At 37.9% G+C, this 21,229-nt stretch overlaps 3 protein-coding genes across 12 annotated transcripts in view; 1 reads left to right on the top strand and 2 right to left on the bottom strand.

Moving 5' to 3' along the window:
• Positions 1–5: 5 nt before the first annotated feature.
• lrrc20 (leucine rich repeat containing 20) lies at positions 6–2,978 on the bottom strand. Of its 2 annotated transcripts, none has more exons than XM_044101949.1 (5): positions 2,698–2,978; positions 1,984–2,065; positions 1,594–1,743; positions 1,259–1,426; positions 6–1,155 (listed from the first exon to the last, which is right to left on the bottom strand). In XM_044101949.1, the coding sequence occupies exons 2-5, from the start codon at positions 2,051–2,053 to the stop codon at positions 1,022–1,024; spliced, it is 522 nt and encodes a 173-aa protein (XP_043957884.1). In that variant the 5' UTR covers positions 2,054–2,065; positions 2,698–2,978; the 3' UTR covers positions 6–1,021. The 2 variants fall into 2 exon arrangements, with proteins under 2 accessions (XP_043957884.1, XP_043957885.1); XM_044101950.1 differs by having other exon boundaries at positions 1,984–2,527; positions 2,698–2,932.
• Positions 2,979–4,035: 1,057 nt separating this feature from the next.
• ndr2 (nodal-related 2) lies at positions 4,036–8,057 on the bottom strand. Its single transcript, XM_044101947.1, has 3 exons — positions 7,784–8,057; positions 5,278–5,996; positions 4,036–4,572 (listed from the first exon to the last, which is right to left on the bottom strand). Exons 1-3 carry the CDS (start codon positions 8,046–8,048, stop codon positions 4,420–4,422), a joined length of 1,137 nt encoding a protein of 378 aa, XP_043957882.1. The 5' UTR covers positions 8,049–8,057; the 3' UTR covers positions 4,036–4,419.
• A 3,413-nt stretch (positions 8,058–11,470) lies between these two features.
• Positions 11,471–21,229, top strand: part of pald1a (phosphatase domain containing paladin 1a) — a 41,760-nt gene continuing 32,001 nt past the window's right edge. For 2 of the 9 annotated variants that reach the window (XM_044102443.1, XM_044102439.1), the window contains exon 1: positions 11,471–11,636. Coding sequence is in view for 3 of the 9 variants with exons in the window: in XM_044102445.1 (XP_043958380.1) it covers positions 20,930–21,020; positions 21,107–21,143 (128 nt within the window). In the remaining 6 variants the exon portion in view is untranslated. Of the gene's footprint in view, positions 11,637–15,447; positions 15,728–19,875; positions 19,993–20,881; positions 21,021–21,106; positions 21,144–21,229 lie in introns of those variants that run through there. The other 7 variants (XM_044102442.1, XM_044102441.1, XM_044102444.1 and 4 more) reach the window with 5 other exon arrangements.

Genomic DNA, 21,229 nt, shown 5'->3' with positions numbered 1-21,229 from the left:
TGGACTTTGGTTGAATAGCAAAGTTTTATTACAAACTGCAGCCTGAGTCAGCACCATCGAATCACGAGAAAATCTTGGCCCAAGAATAATCATCTCCAGCAACTGGCCCAATCACTGGACAGCACCCCCTTTATAGGATTCTGGCCAACTCATACTCCCCAAAGTAAACATTATTACATTTCTATGTTCCAGATATAGGCAGGTCTTGGCAGCAGTGTATCTGCTAATGCATCTGGAGTCCACAGTACAGTTCCAAAAAAGTCCTCCTGTATGTTCAGAAACTACACTCTCCAAAAGTAGAGGTTGCAGAGTTGAAAACTCATCTTTATAGATGTGTGTCTTTTTCTTGTGAAACACAATTCTATCTTGAAAACTTTTTAAAGGGGCAGTATTATCTATTTTCCAGAGACATAGTGCTAATTTATAGCACAATCAAATAATTGTGTTGCCATCAGTTGTTTTAATCAAACATAATTTAGAAATTTGACTTTGGAATTTAACATCTTGAAATTGGCCTCTGTCTCTTTAAGAAGCTCCTGCTCTTTCCGGCATTCTACCATCATACATTCCTCCATTAAGCCTTTATGAAGGCTTTTACCAGCATTTCACTGAGAAGTAGCTTGTATGATAAGCTCAGCAGATGCACAGTTCCAACAAGGGTTTGCTAATTTCTGCTGCTGCTGCTAGTCTAGAGGAGCAGAGCGGCGGCACTCTGTGGGGTGGAAGCCCGACTTGGAAACCACTGCTCTGAGGAGGAGATCCATGGAAAAGGAAGCTTGGTGAGACCAAATGTTTTTACACCCATAATGGCTGCCATGGGAGATTAAACAGTTTCTTCAACATGCATGAAAGAATCAAAGTAACATTCCAGTTATGTTTTTGATAAGGGAATAACATAATGTACAACTCAAAAAAGTTGATTTTACATAACACTGCCCCTTTAAGGTTCTCAAATGTATTCATCTTTAGTAGTTAAAGGCACGCACCAAAGAGTCTGTAAGAATATATGTGACATATTCCATTATTCTGTTGTTAGTAAAATCTCAAAATTGTAAGGGGATTGGAGAGCAGACTGAATGCTGGAGCTCAAAGGATTGGACTTTATGTTGAGCCACTTGAGAGTGGGCATGGCAGACAACTTTTCCAAAGGCAATTCTGTTGGGGAAAATTTTAGAAAACAAAGAATAGGTTTAAAATGAACAAAAACAGCAAAAGAACAGTCAATTTTTCCACACAACATGCTTAAACATGTTATTACCAGTGATGCTGTTTCCCTCAAGGTCAATCCTCTCCAGTGTGGCTATTTCAGTGAGCTTCTCAGGGAAGATGGAAAAGCTGTTATTAGCTAAATTGATGCTAGTCAAATGTTCCACTTCTCCAACCTCATCTGGCAGCTTGGTGAAAATGTTGCTCTGGAGGTCAAGTTCTACGAGGCATTTCAAAATACGAATAAATGGAGAGATGTCTGTATTTCTGTCGAAGTGTAAAAACCTTTAGTGGACATTTGTGGTGCAAACAACATGAAAACAACAGCTTCATCTTTGATAGTGTACAAATGACAGATAGACCAGGGTGATGTTTGTTTGTCTCTACCTCTGAGCTGGGTAAAAGTTGAAAAGAATTTGCCTGAAATGGCCTTCATTTTATTATCAGCTAACGTGACAATGCGGATGTTTTCTAAGACAGTCCTGAGGACCTTGAACACACCATCTGGGAAGGATATGAGCTGGCAGTTTGATAGGTCTGCAGTGAAGGAGAACATAAGCATAAGATTAATAAGGACTAACAGATAAAAAAAACACTATATATCTAACAGTAAAGACACTATGCATCTAAGGAACACTAAACTCAAGCCTTTGCCTCCATCTACTGGTAAAACTAGAAATAGCTTCAAGACCAAATCTGTTACTCACTAACATGTTTCCAAATTGAAAAGTTGAGAAGAATAAAGAAGAGACAGAGAATTCATAAGGTTTGCCTTACCCAGGCTGTCTTTGCCTTCCTCTACTGTTGCATTAATCCTCCGGGCCACATTTGCGACTGCCTCTGCCATTTTCAATTCAAACTTAAGACAGAAGCAATTTCTTTGCTATTATTGATGAACATAAAAATGCACATACTGATCAGACCTAAAGAAATATTGTGAGGCTTCTTAAAGTACTCTCTACAATATACTGTACAGTTTTTTATATTGTGCTCAAATGGAAGAAACATATATCAAATTTCTCATGTCACAGATTTATCTGACCACAGAAGTGAGATCACACACAGTAAACCCCAGTTACCTTATATACAGCAGAGAATTTCAGTGCGACCAAGTGTTTGTATTTGCAATAATTCTGAAAATGAGTTGTGTGTTATTTTGCTTTTAGATTTAGGCAACAATACCTGTGATTCTGCACTGCTTGCTCTTTTCAAATACACAACTAACTACTCAACAAACACCATAAAGTCACCTGAGCAGTGTTGTCATGGTGTTTGCTTTGCACTTCTTGTCATAAAATTTCAACCAGTGACTGCAAAATCTCTATGACACAAAATACAACACATTAGCCACACTAGAGACTAAGTTCTCTTCTTTGTTTAATAATCCAAACACTTTATGTCAACCACAAATCTGCTCTTTTAAATAGATCTGCATTCAATCTGTTGAAAGAGATTATTTTAGGGCTAAAATACAAATAGGAAGCTACTCACCCAATCAACCAGCCAGTAAGTGTAACAGAAATTGTCAGCTGTCACTGGTGGCTAACATTAGCTACGGCCAGGTATATTTTTAGCTCAATAGAAGAAGCTAGTTGGCATGAATAAAGAACTGTTTATTATAAAAAATTGTTACAAAGATCTTAGAGCATTAGTAATTTTCTCAGTAGGTGATATAAGCAGGTATACGGAAGTTGTTTTAGTTGTGAGCTAAAGCTAAGAGCTAACAGCTAATGAACCAGGATGTTCATGAGAGTCGATATTGCGCTGCACTTTTACACAACTGTATAAAGTTAAGTCAGTGAAACTTAATTTTTACATTTATTTAAAATTATTATGAATATTATTCGCCTGTATTTTATAACTTGAAATTGTGTATTCATCAAATTTGATTCAATATTATTAATTTAATTTAAGCAATAGTAATATTAGTGTGCAGGCGACAATCGACACTTTTTCACAGGATGTAAGCTTGCCCAGTCACAGATGAGAATATCAAAAAAGATATTTGGAATTTACAAAACTTATATTCGTTTTTATTCTTTTAAGTTTAAAAGTTACCAATTTAGCTTACATTTTGTAACTCTTATTACTGAAAATCACAAAACTGCAAAAACTGCAAAACTCTGGATTATTTTCTTCACATTTTGTGTGAAATCAAAAAGTGAAATGCTGACTTACCTCTCAGTCCAGGCCAACTACTGCCAGTTTACCAGCAAGTTTTCTGTCACTTTGTTTTCTTTTCAAAGGATTTGAAAACAATGAGTTCCCTGGCTGTAAAAGAATAGATTTCTAGTTTGGCATCATTACAGCTATTTTACAGGATTTCTGGATTCTCCTCTCATACACACAAATATACAATGGTTAATTTTGCAGGGTGCTGGAATGTACTCAGCGTGAGTCAGTGGATGGCTGAAGCTCTCTAAAACAAGAGACATCCAGTTTGGAGTGTCAGCTCTTTCTGTGGCTTGCACATTCGCTCCAAATAAAACACTGATATGAGCGTGATGTCCAGGTGCATCTAAAACACTGAATATCATCAGAAAGTTGAACAGACTATTTATTAATATCTACTAGTGACTCATTATTTGTGTACTTTCTGCCCCTCTACTTTTTTTTAACTCAGTTCTCTTGGGTTGGTTTTTGCTTTGTGATGTTTTAAAGGCTTCCTACAATAAAAGTATTTGTACGTAAAAAGAAAAGCTGACTTTCAGAAAAAAAGAAAGAAGCATCAAACTGAATTACACAGAAACATCTTATTCCATGAGACTGTAAAGATATGACATATTGATATATTATTAAGCGAAACAAAACCTATTCAAAATAGAAAATCAACATAAATATTTTTTTAATATTTACAATAAATATACATTAATTTACAGTGACAGCAAAGAATAATACAAGCAGGAATATTTAATAATGCAATTTCATATTTACATTACTGATAGGTTGTGAGGTAATAAACAACATTTAGAGTATGCTTTCCATACTTCTTAAAATAACATTAAAAACTGGCACCCACATCATAAATTTAGGTCACTATTACAAAGATGGATAAGATGCAGTCTTAACAGTTCACAGTCACAAATATCGAAGAGCTTTCCACCCTAAAGACTAAGTGTTTTCTTTTCTGTTTTCCAGGAATCGCTTTGTGCTTTTACAACATGTCTGCCTTCCTGCCACTCTGCAAACCAATTGAGTCCTTGGCTCTGGTGTTCACTGGCAGCCGCACTCATCCACAATCATGTCTTTGTGGTGTCGAAGGAGCATCTCTCCGTTCTCGAAGTACAGCATGCTCAGAGGGCTCATTTTGATTGGTGCGCAACACGGTGGCACCGCTCGTTCGGGATGGTAATGTTTCAGGAGACTCTTAGAAAAAAACACAGCATAGGGAGTTCAAGATAAAACTTTGCAGATGATTTCCATAAACACAATTTCTTCACTTTTTTTTTTTTTTTTTTTACATATTTTTGTAAACAACCTGCTCAAGTTAGATTTTCTTTCTAGCACTTGATCAAAGGCCCAAAACACAATATGCAAAAAATATTCAACTTTTGAACTGTTTACTAGTTTTTTCACATTTGTATTTTTGAGCTTTTCTGTACTGTTCTATAACATAAAGTCCCAATAAATTTCAATAGATATTTTTGGCTATAACATAGCAAATTGTAAAAAGTTACAAAGAAGATATTCTATGTTCACATCTTTTCAGGTTTACATTTAATGCAACATTCAAGAGAATTGAAACTGCTCTACTACAATCCATCCACTGTCTATAATACCTACTTATCCAAGTAAAGTTACAGGGGGCTGGTGCCTATCACCAGCTACAATGTGACAGTGATTAGTTGTAATCTCATTTTCACAGACAAGCTGATGAAACTAAGTCAACAAAATAACAAATTTACTGTAAATGTACTTCAAATAATAGATTGATTAGCTTTGGGTAAACTGATTGAGTTTATATTGATTTGTGTACCTCAGCAAGCAAAACCAATCTTTTTAAAATGTCCTTGAGCAAAAAACAAACAGTGGTAGATAAAAAATTTAAAAGAAACTCGTGGTGCCACTTACCTGCATGTAAGCATGATTTGTTGGATTCAGTCCCTCTCCCAAAGGACCAGGACAGGAACCTTCACATCGGTAGGCATTGTATCTTTTGGGAAAGACGATCCAGGAACCCCAGCCGATTTGACTGAAGTTGACATGCAGGTCCACTCTATGGCAGGGGGATTTTTCGCCTCCTCTCATGAACACCTGCGAGCTTCTTGCTGTTTGTTCTCTCTGGCCCCGTTTGCTCCTATGCCTCTTCGGCCAGGGGACCCTTTTGATTTCAGCAGGGGACAAGAACTTGGATTGCTCAGCTGTATGCAACAGACTGGCTTTAGCCCTAGAGCTTTCATTAAACCCTGTGTGGGAAAAGACGACCAGCAAGGCCTGACCACTCATCTCGAAAACAGGCTGAATAGGGAGACATCTCTTCTTCTCTAAGGTTTTCATACGCCTTGATATTCTTTTGCTTCGGCTTTTTGCAGCCACTTTCTGCCTCAGCCAGCTCAACAGGGGGCTTGTCATGTTGTACACCTTCCAGCTGTGTGACGAAGTGACCAGTGACGATTCATTGAGCAGTCCCACTGGCTCATGATGCAGGTGATACACTTCCACAGAGACATTGGGAGAATTTTGTGGTGGAGGAAGTCGGAGTCTCAGTTCTGCGGCCTGGATGTGCTTGTCAGTCTGTAACACGTGTAGGTCAAAGGTTGCCACCCAACGTCCATGTCTGTAAGTCAGACCTGAGAAACGACGAAGTAACAAAGCAATAAGTTTTCCAAATGATATCATAGGGCAGAATTGTAATATAAAATCATTTATGTAATATCAGATGTGTGAGTTAGCATCAGTGGGAGATAAAAGGCTGTAATTTTAAAAATGTACAAAAATTAAACAAATAAGGGAAAAACAGCCAACACAACAACTTTGCCGTTTTATAGCTAACTACTATTAGCTTTCAAAACCAATCTATTTGATCACATTTTATGAATTCACACACATTCATCAACATGGTTTGTGCATTACTACTTGTGTGGCTGATTTAATAAGACACAAACCATTAAAAGTGCAAAAAATTTTTTTTTTCACCACATTGAAAAGATTCAGCAGCCATTTTGGATTTTGAGGTTATGATTGGTGAGAAAACTTTTAAATTTCCCAGTAGGAATTGTTGATGTTAGAAAAATACATTTTGAATATGTCAAGGAAAGCAAATATAATTTTTATTTTTTTCATTCATTTTTTGACTTCAAAAAGAAGACTGGACTGACCATAATAAATCATTTTAAAGTTAATTTAACATATATTACAACATATATTATGCAATTCAAGTAAGAAAAAAACCTAATTATTGTAATAGGACAACATACTACATAACAGCAACAATACCAATCAGTTTAAGACTATGCACACTGGACGATGCACCTTGTTCTACTATTTATTGCTTTCCTCCCTCCTTCCTATATTTGTTGCTTTTCGCTTGAATTGTACTAAGTGGGAGTTACATTATTTGTAGAATAAGTTTTAAAATGATTTATGATTGCCTAATTTTTCAACAAAAACAAAATGGCATTTTAAAAGTTTAATATTTTGTATTCTAAAACAAAACCCTCATTCCCTTCCTAGGGTTTGTTTCTATTTTTTTTTTTACAGTATTATATAGTTGTCAACTATTTGATTTATAATTAAATTCCAATAAATAGATTCGAATACATTCAATTTTATTCTGAAATATGTGTTATATAATGTTATGTTACATAATGTATACTTTTCAATAAAGTGTATCCTGCTAATGAGAGTCATTATGATACAATGAACAGCTCTGATTATAAGATTAAAGCCTTCAAAAAAAAAAAAAGAAAAATGTTTAATCTTTGCATTGTTATTTGCATTGCTCTCCATTGAATGTGACTCTTGATCAAAAGTCCTATCCATGCTTGCTATTAATCCACTCAAACCAAGAGCAGCCGAAACCAATCATTTAGCACGTCCATGCTCGTCCTCTGGCTCCTTGCATATCCTCAGTCAAGCAAATATAGTAGAGCTGTGAAATTGGATTCAGCAGCTGGGTCTTCTGGAGCCACACCATTAAATCCCGAGTTCTAATCTAATCAGGCCAAGTGTGAAAAAAGAACTAAGGGAAGTTGTTGATTTGACCTTAACAAGAGATTTGTATAGGGGGATGTCTGGCGAGGTACCAAATCAACATCACCTATTTAAAGAAGAAGAGAAAAGCGGTTTGCTTTGAGAATTAAGAAGAAAACCGGCCTTTTCACACGCTTATCCTTGCTTGGTTATTCACCCCCTGAGCGGGAATGTGGATTGAAGCCTCTGAGGTCGTCTGGCAAGAAAAAAAAAAACAAAAAGAAAACAAAAAAAACTAACATCTCTGAGGGTCTTTAAGTGCCACAGGAGGGTAGACAAATTTAATGCATGCAGACATGTTCACCTATTTGTTTATAATGGTATAAATTCCCCAGCTCAAACAGGTTTAATTTAATCTAAATCAAAGCAGTAAACCAGATCTTACTTTTTGATATCAAGCTCTTCACTGTGTCCGCTCGCTTCGCCGCGTCCTGCTCCATGTTATCCAAAGGCACAGAGAAGTTCGATCTGAAATTCCTGTATAGATGCATCATATAGGTTGGCAGGTGGTGTCCCGTGGATCTTTCCGTCAGAGAGTACCGCTGCAGAGACCTCATTATGAGTCCATCTCTGGATTTATGGGTAGCGTGCGCCAGCAACACCAGAAGCCATGCGTGCAGCGCGACGCCCAGCGCTGCCAATGAGCGCATGATGTCAGTCAGTCTGAGACAAGCGAGATTCCTCCACACCGAGCAGATTAGGGGTGTCTTATATACGGCCTCCCACCCACTTTCATGTTTAACAAGTTGCTGAGAACATTAAAGGAAATTGACATGCGTCCTCAAGACTTGTTACTTGACAGCTCATCAGCCATTCAGTTGGTAATGAGGCGTCTGGGGTTGCGCAGTTTACGCGTCGGTTTTGTTTGTGTCAGGCCTCAGCAGCCTGACTCCCCGTCCTAGGACTAATTCTTTTGGCTATTTGTTGTGGAAAACTGACTTTGCACCTCACCCTGAATGGTAATGGTGATAGATGGATCATGGTGGTGAGATGTCTTTCTTCAGCAGGTTCAGGGATGGTGAGAAAATAAGGAGATTTATTTTTCTAAATGTAGGCGGCAATTGTGGAAGAAAACCAGTTAGAGGCTACAAAAATATTTGAAACTAGGGTGTAGATTTACATTACAGCAGGATGGCAACCCAACTCCCCATTCATGAATTGTTTGTTTCACTTGTTTTCAGCTAAGCTTAGCTGTCTCCATGATGCAAGAGTCTATTAAATAGCATCTGAAAACAATCAGGTCACTGTGCACATTATACACTAATGACTCATTTAATAGCTAACATTTATTATTTTACTCTAGGAATGGCCAACATTTATTAACTCAGATTAAATATTCCTGACTTAGTAGATCTTGAGCATACTTACAGAGGATTTAAAAAGTTTAAGCACCCTTTTGAAACTCTTATGATAGATCATTTCAGAACATTGCCTCCACAAAGTTGCTCACAGTAATGCAGTTTTGTGACTTTCTAGTTCTATTTTTGATCAAATAACACTCAAGATATGTCACATTAAAGGTGAAAAAAGTTTTAAAATGAGGTAGAATATTACAATACAGTAATACAACATAGCTGATAATCTATTAGAAATTCAAATTAGCTGTTTATATTTTAAATCCAACTTCTAGAAACGGTAAGAATATGGTACAACTACCCACCTGGGTGTAGGTGCATAGGTACCATGAAACCAAAACTGAACATTTGGCTTGCATGATCATTACTGAAAACTATGTCAGTAATGCTCATAGCATGGTTGAATCATGCTATGGGGAAATCTGGTCAGAACTGTCAAAAGACTTTGAGACTGGAATGATGGGGACGCTGAGACTCCCCATCATCAAATATGTAATGTGTTTGCATTATGCTAATTATTAGCTTTTCCCCATAGTGCTAAGTAAACCAATAAATTGCAGCTGAGAACAATCAGGCCACTGTATATATCAGGTGTGGTAACAGTTTGCAAACTTTATGTAATAAAACTAATTGAATAAATAAAAAATTATTAGTTTTTTCTGGGTTGGTACAATGTAAGTACACATATTATAATCAATGGCAGTGATGTCAGTAAAAATCCTATGTAAAAAAGAGAGCGTCTTCCTTGGAGCTGTAGCATATTAATGTAAAAGCATTTATTTGATAGGGATATTTGAATTATTTTTCTAGCTCCCCTGACTAACTGGAATACGCATTACACAGAAGCTGGTCTGGGGACACACTTCCTGTTAAGCCTCGCAGCCACTTTTACAAGTGACCTACCTTATCATTATCAGCTTTGAATCTTGCAAACCACAACTTATTTTATAGTTAACTAGTAGGACAATACTGCAATAAACTGCATGTTACAATTGTATATTTTGCCTGACTACAGTATCAGTCACTTCACATTATCTATTACATTCATTACATTTATAAAAATGCTAATTTCAAACATTTTTGTTTCATTTAAATTTCAATAGAAATTCAATAAAGCTTTTTTGAGCTCAGAAGCCAATGCAGGGTGGGAATGACCAGAGAGAGTTGCTGCTTATTTCCAACTTGTTCTTTACATAAATTATGAGTTGAAGAAATTTTCTGATCTCAAACTGTTCTAAGCTGTAAGAGCAGCAGAAAGTAATACATTATCTTTCCAGTTAGGCATTTTTAAAGCAACATTAGATGTTTTCAGGTTCATACCCGTGGCTCCATATTTGCCAATGTGTTGAATTAAATCTATGTTGTTTTGGAGACCCCTGAACAATGAGGAGCCCTGATTGGCTGTGCATGGTTTACTTATTTCCTTGGCTCACCCTGCAATTATGGGAGTCATGTCCTGGTGTTTATATAGAAGAGTCCCTGTAAAGGTTCCAGTTGAGTTTGTTTAAACACCACAGGCTGCCTGAGTATTGTTGGTGACCATACCCATCCTTTAACAAACACAGTGTTCTCATTACTACTTAAGGAGGATAATGAATGTTGTCACAGAGCTCAAAACATCTCAAAATGAACATGACGATGAGTTAACTGCTCCCTAGAGCCTCCAAAGTAACCAAATCTCAGTCCAATGACATAGCTTGGGATGTAGTGAAATTGTGGATTTGCATCATGGATGTAGGCTACAGCCTAGAAATTCATAATGTCAGATGCTACTATGTCAATATAGATCGAAATCTGACTGTAACATTTCCAACTCCTTGCTGAATATATGCTCTGAGGAATTAATAGTTATTTTTACAACAGGGAGCAGCCAGTTAGCATCTCAAAAGCTAAAAAAATAAGTAATCTACAACACCCAACCCCAGAGATGTTGAAGGATCATATCCTGCCCAGCTCTCTAGCTATATGGCCAGATAGAGGAGCAGCAAAGATAAAAGAGGTGGTTTAGCAGTGCTTACCAACAACTGAACTGATCATGTCATCCAGGACATATTACTGTGGACCCCTGTTTCTGTTGCCTGAAAATTGAGCTGTTAGCATAATCATGAAACAAACAGCAATAATTTTCTGTCAGAAACCACTTCAGAAACGATGTAATGCTGACTGGTGCTTGAGATCCTTAGTCCACAGCAGCAATGACTCTTTAAAAATACATGCATGATATGAGTTACAACAACATTTATTTTCTCTTTGACGTAAATAAAATCCTTTTGAATTTATTTAACCCATCTATGAAGATAAAGGAGGTTCTGCAAGGTGTATCTAATAAAGTGGGCAGTGAGAGTACCTGATAAATTTGTCTTTATGTGGGAGTACAAAAATAACTAGACTGGTATTAATATATGGATTTATAGCCTATCATGTGAACGCCAAATGTTAGCTTGAAAGACAAGTGTCCATAATAAGATAGGAGATGAAAACAAGAGATAGGAGATATAAGATAAGTGGACCACTATGTCGTCCTCAATCACTTCAGTGGGAGTGTAATCAAACAGGAAACAACTAATGTAATCTGCTTTTAACATCTGACTCCACGTTTCTCATATCTCTGTGCCTCCCTATGCAAGGTTTCTGTGTTCTTATTTTGACTCGCTGATGGAGCATCTGTGGATAACCACTACCCGCGCATGCGCTGTGTGTCAGAGTTCGCAAGCAAAATCTTTTCCGTGAAATTCTCAAGATAGGACAGAAAAAAAACTTAATAAGCCGTTGTTTGTTTATCTTTTGCTGGTAAAAAAGCAAAAGCTGTATATTTTTTATAAGCTTCGGAAGAAACTATGGTTCGTCTGGACTCTTTTCCACCGACTGAGAGCTGCTGAAATGGTGAGTCGCTTTAAACTTTACCGTGCTCTTGTTGCAATGTCAGCCTTAAAAGTTGAGATTTTTCCCTCTTTTTTGATGCTTGGACTTAAACAAAATCACCGTAACTTCTACGCTTATACGCGTTGCTTGTGTTTCATGAATACTACAGTTCCTCAGCGTGTATTTCATTCTACGAAGTATTTCTTTTCAGGCTGATGGAAGCATGTGCTTGGCATCCCCCACTCGGCTCTCAATGCTTTAACTGTATTGTGCATTGCGTCTGGGCATCTGAGCATGTTTAGAGCCATGATGAAAGTTTGAGTTGGAAATGCTTGGACATTTTGTCAGAGCTCATTCATGTGCAAATGATTTATAGATAATTAGAAGCTTCTATTTTCATCAAACAGGGAGACAACTTGCAATGATTTTCATAACCATGTAGACCAGTGAATTACATAAAAGTAGTAAAATCTTAATTAAGTCATAATTTGGTGCAATAAAGGATTACACCAAATTAATTACCTGAAAGTAACTAGAAACTTAAAAAATATATTTTTGGTTTCAGAGCACACAAAATACATTTTTAATATAACTGTACTACAGTGTCTTTATTAGCTTAAAGATTGGAGAGATATTTATCATCAAATATGACAGTGTAGGTATGAGAAGGACCCCCGTTGAAGTAAGACAAAGCACATGATGCTCTTTGATGTATTGTACTTGGGGCCCCATCCAGCTGAGACTGTTCTATGTCTCTGAGATCTGGGCATATCACTTTACCCTCTGTCCCCAGGGGCAGAGGACAGAAACTGGCGCTTGTCAGTATGTGAGCCCAGATCAAACCGTGAACATCACCATTAATCAAAATCGACTGCACAAAACTCCCCAGAATGAACAGCTGGGGAATAAATGATTGGGCTCAAAAACTTTTAGTTTATCTTGATAAGAGGCCTACAAGAGGAAATGTAGTTCTCACGGATGGAGCACAAATTTTTCATTTGGAAAATGTTGCCATAGCTTCCTTGTTAATGGCAATTATAGTGGCTTGAAAAAGTATTTATACCCTTTGAACATGCTTTTCAACATTTTTTCCAAATAAAAGTCTGAAAAAGTGTTGCTCGCATTCAGATCTCTTTACCCTGACAGTAGAATCCAGTGTAACTTATTGATTTCAGAATGAAATAGAGTCCATGGTGTGTAATTTAATCTCAGTATAAATTAAGCTGTGCTGTAAAGGCCTTGGTGGTTTGTTAGAGAACATTAGAGAACAAACAGCATCAAGAAAATCAAGGAACACACCAGACTGGTCGACAGTAAAGCAGGGGAGAAGTTGAAATCAAAGTTTGGGATGATCTCTTGCAGCACATGAAAATGGGGGGGAAAAAAAGAAGCTAAAACACAGCTGTAACCGACTGGAGACTGGGTTGGATGTACTGGGTTCTGTCCCAGAGATGTTTGTTTGAACTGATCCCCTTTCCTTCCTGTATGCTAAGTTATACTTAATCGAATTTTAAAAATCTTGATTGGACAAAAATGAATTTGTCAGAACAAATATCCAAGTAGCAGGCATTGTGCAATGCAGTGGGTTATTTGCACCACAAGGTGTCAGATTTCATAAAAGCACTTGGGAGAACAGTTTATTTCCCATCAACATGTACTTTTGCATCTCTGTGATTCTCATTTGCTCCTCTCTGAAGCTGCAAAGTGATTTTGTGTTTTGACTTTAACTCCTCTGACCTTGAAGAATAATGATGCAACCGTGAAACCATCAGTGGTATAATATTTTGTTTGGCCGCTGAGAGCTGAACTTTTGTAACAGGTGAAAACACTTTCCTGTGTTATTGCCTCCTTTTCCTGTTACACTGTGGCCTAGTAAACACACTTTTTCTTTTTTTAGTATGACACAGACCAGGACAGAGCGATATTTAGCTTATGTCAGGTGATATATAGGGCTTGTGTAGTTTTTCCGTTTGGGACATTAAACAGAGAGGATGTTTTACTTAATCTGTCGAAGAACATCCGTCTTTTATTTCATCTTTTTTTCTAGTGAGGAAGGAAGTGAAGCTGTCAAAACACTCATTTCATGCAGCTATATTTCATTACATTCAAGTTATTTTTGCGACATCTGTGCTTTTCAGTTATGCTATTATATAACCCTTTACATGAATGAAACTGTGCTAATCAATTCTCCTTCCTCCAACAGATTCATTCTGGTACTGAGGTTTTTTTCAGGCAATGGGAGGGCCTGGTTTCACTTTTAATGGTGTTGCAAGAACTTCAGAGTCTTGGCTCACAACTCTTGCAGGAAGGAAGGAACAGGTGTGGCAGCAGTAGATTTCTGCATCCATATTTCAAAAATGACTCCTGCGCTCTATCTTTTGATAGATTGTGGATTGTGGGTTGTGTTTGTATGAATATATTCTGACAGGCTGCCTGTCAGTAGAGAAATATGATGTCTTGTGAAAGCATCCATGCCCTTTTATTTTCTCTTTTTCACCTCTTTGTTTCAGAGTCTCAGACTTCAATGTATTTAATTTGGAATAAAACAAATTTTATTGAATAATTGTGAGTTGTAAGGAAAAGGATATGTGGTATTCAAATTGACAAAAATCTGAAAAGTTTGGTGTGCATTTGAATGCAACCCTCCTTTGATCCCATTCCCCAAAATGAAATCCATAGAGCTACAAATTGTATCCAGTGGTTATCCCTCATATATATTGCAGTTGCATATTAATCCTTGAATGGAATTTTTTAGTAGGTTTTGATAACTCAAGCGCAACAGGGTCATGCTCTTAATGCCCATAGTATGGCCAGCTAAATACTTTTTCCGGATTTTAGTAATGGAGAGAAAGTTGTGGAGACATTGTGGTGAAGGATAAAAATAAGAAATGCGTAGACAAGAATGGTTCAGAAATCCAGACCCAAATGCTGTTGGAAATTGTTGCCAAGACATCAAACATGCTGTGCTTACAGGCTGTCCAGTAATCTGTTGAATGGGCACAACTTTTTGTCTCTAGATGTTCAAATATGATAGATACATTTACCAAAAGATTTAAAGAAGATTCTACAAATCATTGCCATGGGGGAGCTATAGTCATAAGCTTTCTGAACCGCACCTTACAGATTTTTATTTGTAAACAAAACTCAAATCATGTATCTTTTTTTCCCCCCTTCGCAATTACGCAACATTGTGTGTCGGTTTGTCACATACAATCCCAATAGAACCAGTTTTGTTTGTGGTTATAATCTAGGAAAATGTGGCAAAGTTATGCAAGGCACTGCATTTTGTCCAATGTGTGGTTTTCGTCTGCGTATTTGCATGGCGAAGTGGTCTGAGATGTTAGGGTTATAATTACAGGCAGTACGTCAGACAGCCGTTTGCAGCTGAAGCTCAAGCTTTAATCCAAGTATTTGCCCAGCTGTTAGCCTGTTTGCCTTCAGCATGCCGTGTGTTGACTGCTAATGAATGGAGTAATTAGAGCTTTGTAGTGAATCAGGCTTGTGTGATGTCATCTGTGTGCAGTTGTTAGGAATTTATCAGAGTTTATGCTTCGCTGGGTCAGTGAGGGTCAACTGTAACAGTTACGGTTCATTCCTATATGAAAAGATCAGCCGTGTGTTTGAAAGGTGCAGCGCTGCCAGGCAGGGGCTCTGGTGGTGAACTGAATGATGAGTAAGCCTCTCTGGACCCGCCTCCACATCCTCTCCTTACACATACACACAGACGCACATGCACGCACACATAAACCCGGTCATGCACGAGCAGCTTTGCACCTCGTGCATATGGGATGCATTCAAAAAAGTAACAGACAACCAACAAGCAGAACAGAATACCTTTGCACACCTAAACCTCTAAACACTTCCTGCTGGGATCTGTCCTGAGTGAAGGACCCGCATTGTAAGGACACGCTAACAATGCAGAGACTGCCACCTGCTGTAGTTTGATCGGCAGACAGAGACGGATTGCCTCACAGACCATCAAAGAGAGATGCCAGAAAGGACGTGTGACTGAGACCGGTCGTCCGCTGCCTGGAGAGCTGTCAGTTTGTTTTCAACCTGCTGTTTTCCACTTGTCAGCCTCTCAGAGGGTGGAGCGAACAGCTGAATGTCAGGTACAGTTGGGAGACTTTTCTGTTATAATGCCTGACTTCTGCTGTAGAGTTCTGTTGGCTGTAAGGAAAATTTCAGATTGTTAGTTTGATAGTGCTTTACTGCAAGCTTAGATACATTGATAATTTCTTGTAGACAAAATGGGTTTTTTGTCTACAAGACAGTTGCACATGTCTGAGCTGCGAGTGAGAGAAACAAATCTGAGTAAAATCTCACCGATGCACGCAGAAGGCAGATTTTTTAGGCGAGCGACAGACTGAAAGCCCTGTCAGTTGGTCCGGCAGCGTTGACAGAACGTTGCGGTCGGACACTTTGGTTTGAAGGAGAAAATAAAACCGTATTTTACTGCAGCCTTGAAATCAGAGCGCTGAAATTGCCAGCCTGACATAGAATCAATTACAGGCTGAGGTTTTAAAAATAGACTCACTTGCTCTTTTTTTCTTTGATTTTCCTTTTTTTTTTTTGCAGCAAAATGCAGAATTATGCAACTTATTCATGTGATTTATGTCACATGCCTAAACTAAAAGGCACCTTTCCCTTTAGTTTTTGTATTGGTTTGATCTTGCAGTGGAAAATGAGCTTCACGTCTTTTGATCAGATTTTCAAGCAGAACAATAACACTGCTTGGTTTCCTCTTTATAAGCTGTTTTTTTCCCCTCGTTTTCTTTTTAGAAACAAAGACAAACACTGCTGCTGCAAGTTCACATGAATGCACAATGAGTTGAGTTTGTTAAAGGAAAAACAAAATGAAAGAAAAAAATAATTTTTTGCAGAGGAAGCACTGAGCTCATTTCCAGGCAGATCTCTGATATTTCAGCTCAGGAACTTGCCGTGTCCTGTAGAGCCATGCTTGTGCCTAACCCTTAACCTCATTGGGTGTACATGCGTACAGCTGTAGAGTGGAAGCTTCAGAGAATACTGCTGAGCATTTCCTATGAGCTAGCACCCCCCCTCTCGCTTTGCCATGCAACTGAGTTACGGTTCCTGTTGTTTACAGTAATGAGATTATTATGAGTTTTTCATTTCTTTTTATGTCGGGATTCAATCATACAACATGTTGTGATCTGATTATATGTTGGGTTGTTTTTTTTTTTTTTGCTCCAGTTTGTTTGGCCTCTCAAACTTAACATTGGCAGACTGAATAAGTCGCCTCCATGGAGACAAACGGGGTCCCTTAATGTAATGACCAATGTTGCACAACAAGTGAATTGAATTTGACATCTTTTGTGGGTGGTGCAACCACGCTTGTGGCGTTGTGCTCAACCTTGGTATGGGATGTGGTGTTGAAAGACCTCTGTATGTGTCACGGAGTGTATCTCTCTCTTGAATCAATGTATGTCTTCTGAATGAAGCGTGCTCCGCATCCTTCCTCTGGGCCAACAACAGATGCATCCTGCAGCTGCAAGCTCCTTCCTGTCTGCAAGGGGACCCTTTTGTGTTAAGATGCAGCTACAGCGAAGTTGGGACACCGTATGAATTTAAATGGAGCAGGCCTGAATGGAGCGATGCTAGTTGGGTGGCAGGCGGCTCTGTTTTCCATGGTTTTACTCTTGACTGTGTCATCACTACATTTAAGTACCTGCGGTAGATAGATTCAGAGTAAACATGAATAATCATGCAAACATGTTCATGCTTCTTGAACTTTCATATTTTATGATTTTACAACCATAAATCTTTATGTGATTTTTTTTGTAAATCTTATGATAAAAATGATAAAAAAATATATAATAAAATACTATTACTTTATTTTTAGTCAACTGTATGGCTTGACTTCATGGCTTGACTTCATTGAAATTTATTAAGGCAACAATAAATTAAATTCTCATCATAACAATTTTTTTTTAAAATGCCCAGCCCTAATATCAGCTCTGACCTGCTTTTTAATTTTTTTTTCTGTAAAAGCTGAAGAAAAGTATTTCCATAGTATGATGCTGTGGATACTATGCATGTTTCTTTGTGGGCATCGTTTTCTGTGAGATGTCAAAAGCTTCAGGTATTGTTTTAAACCCTGACTTGTTAATCTGCTGCTTGGCCTACATGATCCAGTTTGTTCATTAGTGATAACACAATTTACATTCCACTTGATAATTATGCAGTGCTTTTTGTTAGTCTACGCCTTAAAAGTTAATTAAAATGCATTGACGTTTCTGGTTGTAACATAAGATAAAATAACTCTTTATTAGTTGCACAAGTGGGAAATGTCAATTATCATGACAGAAAGTGGACAGTAAAAATAAGAGTAACAAAAATAGAAAAAACAACAGAATGAAATACAATGTAGAAAACACCATACAAGCTTACTAACAATATAAATTTAGAAAATACAAATATGGACATAAGAATTAATAAATAGAAAAGTTAAATTGACATGAATATTTTTGCAAGGTACTTTAAATTAGGACTTTAAAAACTTTTTATTACAACTGTTTGCATTAGTAAAGAAAATATTTATAATGCAAGTGTGGCACTTGTGTAGCCGACATGAGGGATTAACAGCGTCTCTGATGAGCTGCCGTTATTGGCCCTTCAGGAGGATGTTTATGACGGAGGGCTATTTCTACTCAGGCCTCCACCCGACTCTGCCTGCTTTGGAAGTCTGGGTTTGCCTTTGCTGAAATCACTAGTTGGTTAGGAGTCGGTGGCGCTTGTGTGTGTCAGGGACTTCCGTGCAGAAAAAACGTGAACTCTTTAGCCTTGCAGTGGTAGAGCTGACGGAGGAGTCTCTCTGCTGCACCAAATTCAGTCTGAAACTTGTTCTGCAGCAGCAGTAATGTGACATTTCCTCATCAGGCCTTTGAAAATAAAGTATTGTGAAGTTATCAGGCAGCTTGTTGTTGGAAAAACTACAAAGAACAGGCTTTAGGAAGTCCATTAAGTGTTTGAAGGATATCTATTAATTAAATGCTGCAAAGTAAGTGACTGAAGATATTCTGGGGGTTTTTTAGTATTCTTTGATCTTGAAAACCCCTTCATCATCATTTTTACAATCTTTTCCCCTGGGTTTAGGCTGGTAGCCAACAGTAGATTTTCCATGTCCAAAATGACAAAATATGTATAAAAAAGTTGAGCAAAAATGCAACCAAAGGTTGCACAAAGATGGTGTTATATTGGAGACACAGAACTTAAATAATGACACAAAACAAAATGATGATTCAAGACAAATGTAAGTGTGGGAAAATCTTCTGCTTGAATTGAAGATTTATGTTGTGTTTTATCCAATGATGAGGAGAAATGTTGCGCAGTTGCTTGAGACCTTGGAGACTGGCATTGAACCGAGGGATTTAAAAGCTCTTTGAGTCTGCCTGAAAATTACCATAGTGGGGAATGACTGCTTGTGACAAAAATGTGACTTTAAAATGCAAAAATTCTGTCCGTATTCAGATGGTTTAAGAATTCTTTCATCTTCATCCATTTCTATAAGTAACTGTCTCAAGAGAAAACTTGCATTAGCGAGTCAGGAGGTGATTTTGTTCTTTTCTTTTAATCAGTGGTCAGTTTTTGCTTAACACAAACCTTGGACTACCGGAATGTTAACTGTCAAAACATTGTTCTCTGTGACACTATTCACACATTAACACTATTAGTTTACTTAGGCCCTAAAATGTCATCCATCCATCCATCCATTTTCTAACACCCTTGTCCCTCAGAGGGACCAGGAGGGGTGCCGGGCGAGAGGCATACAGGGTACACCCTGGACAAGTCGCCAGTCTGTTGCAGGGCAACACAGAGACAGACAGGACAAACAACCAAGCACACACACACCTAGGGAGAATTTAGAGAGTCCAATTAACCTAAAAGTCATGTTTTTGAACTGTGGGAGGAAGCCGGAGTACCTGGAGAAAACCCACGCATGCACAGAGAGAACATGCAAACTAAACTCCATACAGAGCTTAGTTTGCCGGGAATTGAACCCAGGACCTTCTTGCTGCAAGGCAACAGCTCTACCAACTGCGCCACTGTACCCCCTAAAATGTCACTTTCATTTGATATTGTTGATAGAAGGGAAGTTAAAATACTAAGTCAATATCTACAAATGTTCTTCTTAACTTTGCTCAGACACAGAGAAAAGTATAATGCTGATAAAGTATGACAAGGGAGTACTTACCTGATAAACAAGTTGCCATGCCAGGTTGCCATGGCGATCTGGCTGTTGACTCTATATATCTAAGTTGTGGCATTACTTGTGTTGTGTGATTATCTCTCAGCTTTTGGTTCTTGCTTCCCTTAAATTCAAGCTAAACAAGTTTACCTCCCGACTCCTCTGAAGGTTAGTTCCTGAAACTTTACCTTTCTTTCATGAACTTTATAGTAAAAGTTCTTACTCAGTCATTTTTCTTTGTCTCCAGTTAGTGTGCAACTGGACATATTTCCACTAAAAATGTATTTTTCTTGTCATGAAAATCGATCATATTTCCATCTAGTGTGATTTCAGACAGGACGTCACTATTTATATATGGTAGTGAACTCCTCTTATAGAGGATATGACTCAAAAGGCACCGTTTGTTTCACAAAAACAAGTTTTAATGCTAGTTGTCTGCTTTCAAAAAATGTTAAACTTCCAGTTGTAATTAGTTATGTTTGATACTTTTGAAATTATAGGGTTTTCTGCCTTCAAAGTATGATGCAATATGTTTTTTTATAATAACTCAGATTTATTAGACATTACTGGTTACATTACAATACATTATTACTGGTTTAATTACAAAAATAGATTTGTTTGCATGCATTCTTAGTCTGTTCACTGTTGGGTTCCAACTGACTAAATCTAACTTTGTAAGGTTTGTTTAAGTAATAATGACATAACAAATCAAAATAATTGTTTTTGCCAATATATTTGCTAATATTTACAGCTTATAAAATTGTGTTTCTCTCTGAGAAGTCTTTATTTTGCATGCCCCCTATAGAAGAGAGCTAAACTTTAGCCATCTGGCCACCAGATGTATGACAACTTCCTCCACTCCCCTCCGTAGAGACTCAATTCTCCTGCCTAAATCCATTTCCCAACTTCAGACAGGAGATAGCACGCAGCAGAGCAGGACGTTGTCTGAAAACTTTGAGTTTTCTTTCTTCCTCTCTTCTTTTTTCTTTTTTCTTCATTGAATGCCAAGCTGTCAGGGACTCTGATTTCCCGTGAGGGGTGTTTCCCACCGTCTGAGGGGGGCGGGCGACGGGATTCCAGAGTGGAATATAGTTCTTTAGATGGGATGCCAAGTTCTCACACTCTTTTTGGACCATGGCGGAAAACAAGCAGCAGAGAAAAAGTCCTGGAAGTGGAGATCGCTCCTCGTCTCATTTGTAAGATATCAGATTTTAGAGGAGCGTTGTGCCGTAAAGGGTTGGTTTTTTTGTTGTTTTTTTTAGTTTTTTGTCTGTTTTTCTAGTGGTGGCCGCAGATCTTTGGCAGCTAGGATGCTTTTGGTATGTGGCAAAGACTGAAATAGAAGTGGGCAGATGGAGCAAACTGCTCTTTTGAAAAGATTGCTTGCTTTTGTGGAATCTGGGTT

This window comes from Gambusia affinis, linkage group LG20, assembly GCF_019740435.1.
Source record: "Gambusia affinis linkage group LG20, SWU_Gaff_1.0, whole genome shotgun sequence".
In the NCBI taxonomy this organism is placed as follows: domain Eukaryota; kingdom Metazoa; phylum Chordata; class Actinopteri; order Cyprinodontiformes; family Poeciliidae; genus Gambusia; species Gambusia affinis.
Note: the sequence above shows the minus strand (reverse complement) of the source record. Positions and strands in the feature narration are given on the sequence as shown.